Below are 10064 nucleotides of genomic sequence, written 5' to 3'. Positions count from 1 at the left end.
TATTTTCACTTAAATTTATATGCAATTTTAGAGATACCTTTCAAAGTTATTTTCCTACATCAAAAAATGTGCTTCTTAATAAGCTAACCAGACTTTGTCGGTATTGCACTAAGTAAACTTTTTTTCTGGTTTCAGTGACAACTTGGTGCAGATTAAATATTTAGACTGTTTGTTTTCGGCAGGTTTCTGTTTTACATAACAGATCTAGAAAATCCAAACGCATTTTGACTCTAAATTGGTTAAAACACGGACTTAATCGGTTGAAATATGTCCTTTATTAGAATTATCAGCGAACTTCCGGTTCATTTTGTTTCAACGATTTGGATTGGCTGATAACGTAAGGCGGCAGTTTTGAGTTGTTGACATAATTCCTGTACACATTATTAGCCGATTAGGTGGAAGATCCAATATTAGTGAGTGAAGACGGCAAATCATTAAGGTATAAGACATCTAGTTATAAATGTATAAATGGTAAGCGGAATTCAGTCAGTGGGCGCCCACGAAACATAGATCTATTTACTACAGTGGCCCCCTTCCCCATTCACAGGTGTTTTGACAGACAAGGCTAGTACCTGCGCGAGCTGTGCCCCATTATTTTTTCGCTCAGATGACATCGTTGTAAACTAGTTAGTAGCTTGTGGTATGTTTATGATTTCCCCGTACTCAGAAAATGACACCATAGCGTGCAAAAGTGAATAGCACAGAGAGTAATTCTTCTTCTTTAATAGGCCATAGGGGGCTCCATCAATGTGTTTATGATTATGCCCTCGGTCCTATCACAGAGGCGTGAACAAAGGGGTTATTTACAGTTTTTGTGCAGGGTATAGATAAAAGGTAAAAGCTGGCGTGTGATGAGGGCTGCATAGGATGTGTGCCTTGAAATCCTCTACTGTAGTGTTGTGCATTGTACTGCTGCTATGGGAACGAGATTATATTGTGTGTAAAGAATGAATATTTTGTAGGTGTTTTCTAGATCAAGTATGACACTATCCTCAAAGGAGTTCCGAATAGTCCCTACCTTGGCATCACAATCTCGTCTGATCTCCGATGGGGAACCCACATCGACAAAATCTGTAAAAAAAGCTAGTTCTATCCTAAGCTTTATTAGGCAGAACCTCTACCACTGCCCAGCCAAAACACGGAAATCGGCCTACATCTCGCTTGTCAGATCAACACTGGAATATGGAGCCATCATATGGGACCCATTCCTACAGTCGGATATTGACAAGCTGGAGATCCTCTTAAAGGAAGGCTGCTCGATTTATCATGCGCGACCACAGAACAAGAACTCCTGGATGTGTTGCCAACATGCTCAGGGACTTGGACCTGCAAACATTACAAAAACGCAGAAAGGACCTACGTCTGACCTTCCTGTTCAAGGTGATGGAGGGGTTGGTACCGGCTATACCACCTAAGCCCTATTTAAAACCAGTGAGAATTAAGTGACAGCAAGGCATTTTGACAGCTTTATCCCAACAAACGTCGTTGAAAATAGTGTTACAAACAATAGCCGCTGTTTTCAAACTATTGCTGCGAAAACAGAAACACTCAGGAACTCTTTTTTCCCCAGTACTATAATAGACTGGAACCATCTTCAGGACGAACAAGTCCTTGTGAAATCTGTGGAGATTTTCGAATCTCGTCTCCACTCGGACTAAAAACCTCTATGCGCTCTTCCCTTCCGTTGATTATATGCCAGAAGTGGTCTTTCAACGTACATATACAGATACAGGTGTCCTTTGTAGCAGATATGTGTTTGTATGCGTAAGGGTGTGCATGTCTGGTTCGAGGGTCTACGTGTGTGAGTATATATGTTAGGTTTATAGCTACGATTTGGTGTACAATTTTGTAGAAAAGGATCATTCTTGTGTGAAAGCGCCGTGTTTGTAGTTTTAAAGTTTCGGTCTGACTAGTGCTTTGTATGCATGTTCTTTTATATGTGGTGAGTTTATTTTTATCTCTCGCAAACGTGTTTTGCAGGGATATTAAATTGGGCTCCGTCCGTCTGTGCGTCCATGCAAGGGCATTTTCCGGACCAGAGTTCTGAAACCCTTCAAGATAACTACTTAAAACTGTGTACAGTTATCAAGCTAGTACTCTAGTAGTGCCTTTTGCTTTGGAGAAGTTCCACATTTAAACACTTTTTCTGTTACCATGGAAACAGATAGGCAAAATTACAAATTTCAGTTATATGGAGCATGATTCCAAAACTGTTCAAGATAACTACCTGAAACTTTGTATAACTATCAGGTCGGGGAAAACCACTAACTTGCGTATAATACGCAAACTCGCCTATTATACGCCAATAGGGGTATGGATTTGTTACTAAATAGCCAAAATTACTTTAATCTTAACTTTTTCAAATTGTTTGTCAAAGTCGCATTTATTCAGGCATGAAACATAATACAAATGCAAAAATAAACTTCATTTGCATGTGGGAAAGTACCAAAAATAAATGCAATAATTCCGGTAAAGTTACATCAAGTTTCTAAGTAGGCTGTAGCCAACACTTTCAGTAAACATCATTTAGCAAAATATTATTTACCTTGTCGTATATTAATGCGACTTTTAATAATATCTTGCAAAAGTTTCTGTTAAAGCTATTTGGGTTATTTTTAGTAACAAATCCATACTACATCTGGTGTATAATAGGCGAGTTTGCGTATATACGCAAGTTGGTGGTTTTCCCCAACCTGACTATCAAGCTAGCATTCTGGTAGTGCCTTTAGCTATGGAGGAGTTCTCATATATTTTTTTTTTAATTGGTAACCATAGAAACAGATAGGCAAAACTAAAATTTAGCTGTTTCCAGAGTAAAATGTCAAAACCTTTCAAGATTACTACATGTACCTTAAACTTTGTCCACTTATCATCCTCCACTCTAGTTAGGCAAAATTACAAATTTCACGGTTTCCAGAGCATGGCAACAAAATTGTTCATGAACTGCCTGAAACTTTGTACAAGCTGGCACTCTCTTGGTGCATTTTGCTCCTGGAGGAGTTCTCATTTTGGATATTTCTTTTTTCTTTCTGTTGCCATGGAAAAAGGCAAAAATGCGAAATTTGCGATTTCTGAAGAATGATCTCAAAACTATTAAAAATAACAAATTGAAATTTAATTTCTACACTTATCAACCCAGCACTCTATTGGAGCCATTTGCATTCAAGATGTATACAGGAAATTGTGTACACTTATGAAGCTAGTGCTTAAAATATCAGTATACATTTGTAAACTTGACGAAAGTCTAAATATGTTACCCTGTCTAAATAAAAGAATTTATTATTATTATTATCAGTAACAGTGTTGGAATGGAGTTAATTCCTGTTATTGTAGTAGTAACATATATATATATGATTGTGTGTCTTTCTTTAAAACAGCGGGGCGCGAGGATAATGTCACGCTCTGCTTTATCTTGTTTAGTTGCGTTTTAGAAAACCTAGGGACCTATTGGCATTGGCTGTAATGTTATTAATATGTTTGTCCCATCGTAGGTTATTTTGTAATGTTAAGCCTAAGTATTTGCTGGATTCTACTTGGTGTAATGTGTGGTTGTGGAGTTTGTAGTCATGGTGTATTTTGTTGCGTTTCGGTGCAATGTTGAGTATGTTGCATTTGTCAGGGCGAAATTCCATTAGCCAGTCCGTCTCCCATTGTCCTGCTGCGTCAAGGTCATGTTGTAGTTTTAGTGTGTCTTCTTTGTTGTTTATCGTCTTGTATATGATGCTGTCGTCTGTAAAGAGTCTCAGTGTACTGTATTGCATGTATTCGTGGAAGTCATTGATGTAGATGAGGAAGAGGATGGGGCCCAAACAGGTTCCTTGAGGGATCGCAGAGGTTACTTGTATTTTATCTGATTATTTTGCCCTCAAGTCCTCTGTTTGGGTGCATAATGTCACGAGTTGATTTATTGTTACGGAATGGACATTTCAATATTAATAAATCAGCTTGGCAATCATGCAATAAAGTGCAACCACTAAGTTTCCTATGGCCTGACACCAGACTAACACATTTTGACAGATAGATGTCTGGTGGGGCCCCCACATTAGACATTGATAACATATATCGGGGCCAGACCTAAAATAGCAGCTGCTGGGTACCTCAAATTGAAATATAGCCAGAGTATCCTCTGGCCCTGCAGAGTCACCAGACATCTTTCTGTCAAAATGTCTTTGTAAGTCTGGTGTAGGGGCCAGAGAAAACTTGGGCTAACAGAATTAGTGACTATTTGCCTGGTAGTTGGCATGGATAGTGTACCGGTACCAAAAATAGTAAATGAATATTTCTCGGGCAGCCAAGTACTTGAAATAGTGACTATCTGCCGAACATCCTGGTACTAAAATACTAAGTGACTATTTGCCCAACATCCTGGTACTAACATACTAAGTGACTATCTGCCCAACATCCTGGTACTAACATACTGAGTGACTATCTGCCCAACATCCTGGTACTAACATACTGAGTGACTATCTGCCCAACATCCTGGTACTAACATACTGAGTGACTATCTGCCCAACATCCTGGTACTAACATACTGAGTGACTATCTGCCCAACATCCTGGTACTAACATCCTAAGTGACTATCTGCCCAACATCCTGGTACTAACATACTGAGTGACTATCTGCCCAACATCCTGGTACTAACATAGTAAGTGACTATCTGCCCAACATCCTGGTACTAACATACTGAGTGACTATCTGCCCAACATCCTGGTACTAACATACTGAGTGACTATCTGCCCAACATCCTGGTACTAACATAGTAAGTGACTATCTGCCCAACATCCTGGTACTAACATACTGAGTGACTATCTGCCCAACATCCTGGTACTAACATAATAAGTGACTATCTGCCCAACATCCTGGTACTAATATACTAAGTGACTATCTGCCCAACATCCTGGTACTAACATCCTAAGTGACTATCTGCCCAACATCCTGGTACTAACATACTGAGTGACTATCTGCCCAACATCCTGGTACTAACATCCTAAGTGACTATCTGCCCAACATCCTGGTACTAACATAGTAAGTGACTATCTGCCCAACATCCTGGTACTAACATAATAAGTGACTATCTGCCCAACATCCTGGTACTAACATAGTAAGTGACTATCTGCCCAACATCCTGGTACTAACATCCTAAGTGACTATCTGCCCAACATCCTGGTACTAACATAGTAAGTGACTATCTGCCCAACATCCTGGTACTAACATACTGAGTGACTATCTGCCCAACATCCTGGTACTAACATACTAAGTGACTATTTGCTGGGTACCTTCTGTCAGTGTGTTCACTGGACTGTACATTATTGTAAGATTGCTGTTTATTCCATCTTACTGGTGGAGTATCTTTATGGTAGTTACATAGTAATACAGTGACTTAGTCCCTCTTTGTTCTTTTAATACATATGTTTTGCCTATTTTTACAGAAAATGGATGAAATTGCTGAGCTAGAGAGCAAACTGCACACAGCTGCAACAATAGGAAATTGTTTACTGGAAGAAAATTCTTCATTGAAAGATGAAAGAGAAAAACTAATCAAAGAGCATAGTAAAAATGCAGAGGTATAAAAACAAGTTATTTTCTCATTTTAGTGTGTCACTATGCATGTACCATTTGTAATTATACAATGTTACATAAATTTGTATTTATTAGATGATATTTTATTAAGTGTCATTGGGCCAAGGAAAGACCAATGTCCTATAGGCAGGATTCATTATATTTAATTATACTTTTTTTTCTGGGGGGAAAAGGAAACCAGTGAAAAAATATATGAGAAATGCATGTATTTTTGCATAAAAAACAAGTATACCTGGTGATCTTTTTGATGGTATTGTTTGTGGTATGTCAATGTCATCAGCATACAGTTATCCATGTAAATACAAGACATTGAATTTTATACAGTTATCCATGTATTATACAAGACATTGAATTTTATCCTTGAAATTTTAGTGTACTCTCTGTTATATATGTTATCAAGAGTGTCACCCTTGGGTTTAAACAATAAACATAAATACAATAAGAATTGTTAGAATTTAATGATAAAAACCATCAAACTCTTTTGATTGTTTACAAATGTTTGAATTGAGTAAATTTTAATTAGTTGCACAGATTTGTTTACAATATTTGCATTCACTATCTTTTTGGCATTCTTTTTCTGTCAATGTATTTCATGGATCAGGTAAATCTGTAAATACAACAAACAATTAAGAACTTTGACAAACCAGTTTTATTGAACACAAATCGGGACAATACCAGATCACCTCAGGATTAAATAGGTAGTTTCTAGGATCCGTTGAAAAAAAATATGTTGCAAATTCTAATTGATCATTTTAGTAAAAATGCGAAAATTAATGTCTGTGAAAGTGAAAGCTGCAACAAGTTTATCTGTGGGAAATTAAGACTTTCACAGGATTTCATTCCAGCAAATAAAAATGTGTATGTTCACCAACGGACTAAATGGACTACATATTACAACATCTCAATTGAATGTTATCATATTTATGGCAAAATATTTTATTCATCACCCAATAAACATATTTGACAGGAAAACAAGTTTATTTTTGTCAAAAGAAACTAATAAAGGTGCTTACAAAATGTACATGTATACAATATATATAATGCTTCGTGACCTCTGACAATCTGATACCTTTTATTCACAGGAATGGGAACAGGAGAAATACTCTCTGGTGCTGAAAGTAGAAAGTAAAGTAGACACAGAGAAATGGTACAAAGGGGAAATCGCCCAGATGAAGCGTGACATGACTCGACTCAATGAAGACATGGAAACAAAAATGGAAATAGAAAAAAGCAAAATGCAACAGCAAGTCCGACTGGTTAGTACATTTACTGGAGCAGGGATGTGTATAGACAGTTTCAAAAACTTGAATGTATTGTGATAAAGTGTCCTCAAAATTGAAATGTCTTTTGGTAAATCATGACGAATGAACATGGCATCCATCTAAAATGTCACAAGATCACATCACAATGATCTACTATGAAATAGCACACAGTTTTTAGAAAATAATTAATTTAAAAATTTGTATTATATTGTGCCTCCTAAATATAATAGTCAATCATTAGTAAATAGGAGTAAATTGAATGTAAAGCTGCAGTCAACACCAAAAAGGTGACAACCACCTCACGTTGCCATCAAACCCAGGACCCAGTGGTGCAGGGCTAGTGATTGTAGATGGTCAAATGCCTTTACCACTCAGACACTGCGGCCCCAACACCAAAAAGGCCACAACAGCATATTAACAATAACTTAGAGGTGGATAAATCAATAGTGTGTCCTCAGGAAATGATGATAGAAGTATTTTGTATTTAACTCATTCACCCCTGGAATTTCATAATGAACTATTCCAACCTTTGAATTGGAATGGTTCAAATGTGTCTTCAGGGGTGAATGAGTTAACATCATTAAATCGGACAGGAGATTTAGCCATTTACAGTCATGTCCTAACCTACAACGTTTCCCTATTATAGGTCAGTAAGATACAGTCAGAGCTAGACCAGTCCCGGAGTGTGGAGAGTCAGCTGAGAGACCAGATTAGTCAGTTAGAAGAACTGATGGAGAGGAAAATGAACCAGACAGCAGATATTACATCCCGTAGTTTTGATTCGGAGGAAATGGCTGACTTACAGATACAGATTGTCAACCTGCTGGAGGAAAATGTAATTGATCGATGATTTTGCATTTTTGAAGGATTTTTTTAATTTTAGTTTTAGCCATAACATATTAGTGCCTTTTGCCTCTAATCTATATTTTAACATCTTTTATTTCTTTGTAGCACCTAATTATCAACTTATTTTGACTTGGATAAGAGTACAGATATTAAGATACCCTGGAGGGGTTTTTTAATTGGTGAATCAGATCTCCAAATATTAGGAGGATTTCATAATAAAATATCAGAATAAGTCAATATTTAGTTTTGAGATGATATTTAAGCATGGCCTTGCATTTGGGAAGCAATGTTTTCATTTGGTTCTGTGGAGCAGTAAGAAGACCCCATCTTGGAGTCAAAGTTCAACATAAACAATAATTGTAATTATGTTTTAATCTTAAATTCTGTATTTTTTCTATTTCAAAATACAGCATTGATCTGGGATGAAGCTTTTTTAGCATTTTTCAATTCAGGACTTTGGGGTGATTAAAAGGATAAGAGGTCAAGTTTAACGTAGATAAAAAAAGAGATTATTCATTGATTATATTTTTTCTCTCAAAAACAGTCGTTGAGGTCTAAGATCATCTTACATATGTCCTGAATAAGTTTTTGGTTTATTTTTTGTTAGTTTTAAACCCAGAAGTAGTTGTCTGATATTGAACAGGTCTGAAGTGAATGATCCCCTTCAGGATATGAACAAGTGTTGTTATGTAGATTTAATTTTAACAGCATACTGTATGATATGACCACCTGTAAAAGCATTTATTACTTGACCAAGGCTGAACGTACCAAAATTATATATATATATATGCATGACAGAGGTTCCATTCCTGTCAATCTTCACTTAAAGAACAGAGTGAAATTTGGGTTTTGAAAGAATGAGATTGGATTCCGAGCAGTGAAATTTTGTTTTTAAAAGAGCGTCTGCTGAAAAGTTACACATTTTCTCAAATAAAAACCTATATCATCCAATTCAAACAATAATGAATTTTGTTGGAAAATATTGGTACAACCCTGATCTATTTTTGAGTGTTATACTAATTATTTACACATGTGTGGCTCTCACCAAAGACTCCATTGTAAGTCATGCCCCTACCAGCAATTCCCTTTCTGAAACTGCAAACTCTACCATTTAAAAACAATTTTTCTTGTGACCTTTCAGAAAAACCTGGAAAAGAAATGCATAGATATCTGTACAGAAGTGCAACAGTACAAAAGTGAGCAGGAACTCCTTACCCAGGGCCTGGCCAGGAAAGACGAGGAGATCGAGGAAATCCAGTGTCAGACTTCTTCCTACGCCTTATCTCTGGAAGTAGGTTTGATAATACATGTAATAATGATAATTCAGGGTTCTAATATACCGCTTTATCACTACCTAGGTCATCTCAAATTATTATGTGATTACTGGGCCTTTGCAACCAGCCAATATCTCCCTGGGGAGCATACAGCCAGTGCTGCCATTTCGGCGCTCACAGCTAGCATTCAACAATTCCAGCACTGCCCAACCACGTACTAATTTACAGCTGAGTAGACTGGAGCAAGCGGAGTAAAGTATCTTGCTCAAGGATAAAACACCAGTTCTATTACAGGGTTCGAGCCCGTGTCCTACCATTAGACTACTGTACTACTTCATTTTACAAACTACACAGGTCCTTAGTTCACTGTTAAATAGATAATATTCACATTTAGAAATAAGAATGATAACAACAACAGTTACTCAGCCGTAGCTACCGTTAGAACTTGTATTGCTATAATTCAGTATAAGGTAGAAACGAAGAAATACAAGACACTTTTTGTCTTGCTAAGGACGTGTGGACTAATACACACAGAATGAGATGTATAAAAAGATGTTGGATTTCCACAAAGTTTATCTTTGAGTTGTATGGCACAGTGAACACTGCCAAAACTCTCATTTTCCTATTGGATAAGATGGCTACCATGGCCTGGCATATGATTGGTCAAAATTTAGGTATTGTCTGAAATTTGTTGAAATTTGTATTATGACACTTCAACTCTGCTGTGACCTCAATTTTTGTTCCATTTTATAAGGTCACAACAAAGTCTCAAGTGACCTATTGCGATCGCCTTTTGTCCGGTGTCGTCCGGTGTGCGTCCGTAATCAATTTACATTTTCGACTTCTTCTCCAAAACCCCAGAAACAATTTCAATGAAATTTTGCAGAAACCTTCCATGGCCAAAGGTCAACAAAAATAGTGGCCGGTTTGGTCCCCAGCCCCCAGGGGGCTGAGGGGCGGGGCCAAAAAGGGTCAAATTGACTAAAATTTCAAAAATCTTCTTCTCAAGACCCAGATATGGTAGAATCAAATACTCTTCATAGATGGAAGGGTCTTCAGGTGCTTTACCAAAATTGTGAATTTCTTGACCCTGGGGTCTCAC

At 37.3% G+C, this 10064-nt stretch overlaps 1 protein-coding gene across 2 annotated transcripts in view; it reads left to right on the top strand.

Moving 5' to 3' along the window:
• Nucleotides 1-331: 331 nt before the first annotated feature.
• The window catches only part of LOC110442930 (protein Spindly-A-like), a 17987-nt gene continuing 8254 nt past the window's right edge, over nt 332-10064 (top strand). The window contains exons 1-5 of one of the 2 annotated variants that reach the window (XM_021486821.1): nt 332-413; nt 5430-5564; nt 6663-6836; nt 7489-7677; nt 8830-8979. In XM_021486821.1, coding sequence (XP_021342496.1) covers nt 5433-5564; nt 6663-6836; nt 7489-7677; nt 8830-8979 — 645 coding nt within the window. In that variant the 5' untranslated portion in view covers nt 332-413; nt 5430-5432. Of the gene's footprint in view, nt 440-5429; nt 5565-6662; nt 6837-7488; nt 7678-8829; nt 8980-10064 lie in introns of both variants that reach the window. The other variant, XM_021486820.1, reaches the window with a different exon arrangement.

The sequence above is a fragment of the Mizuhopecten yessoensis genome, unplaced genomic scaffold (genome assembly GCF_002113885.1).
Source record: "Mizuhopecten yessoensis strain PY_sf001 unplaced genomic scaffold, ASM211388v2 scaffold716313, whole genome shotgun sequence".
Lineage (NCBI taxonomy): Eukaryota > Metazoa > Mollusca > Bivalvia > Pectinida > Pectinidae > Mizuhopecten > Mizuhopecten yessoensis.
This window is presented reverse-complemented; position numbering and strand designations above follow the sequence as displayed.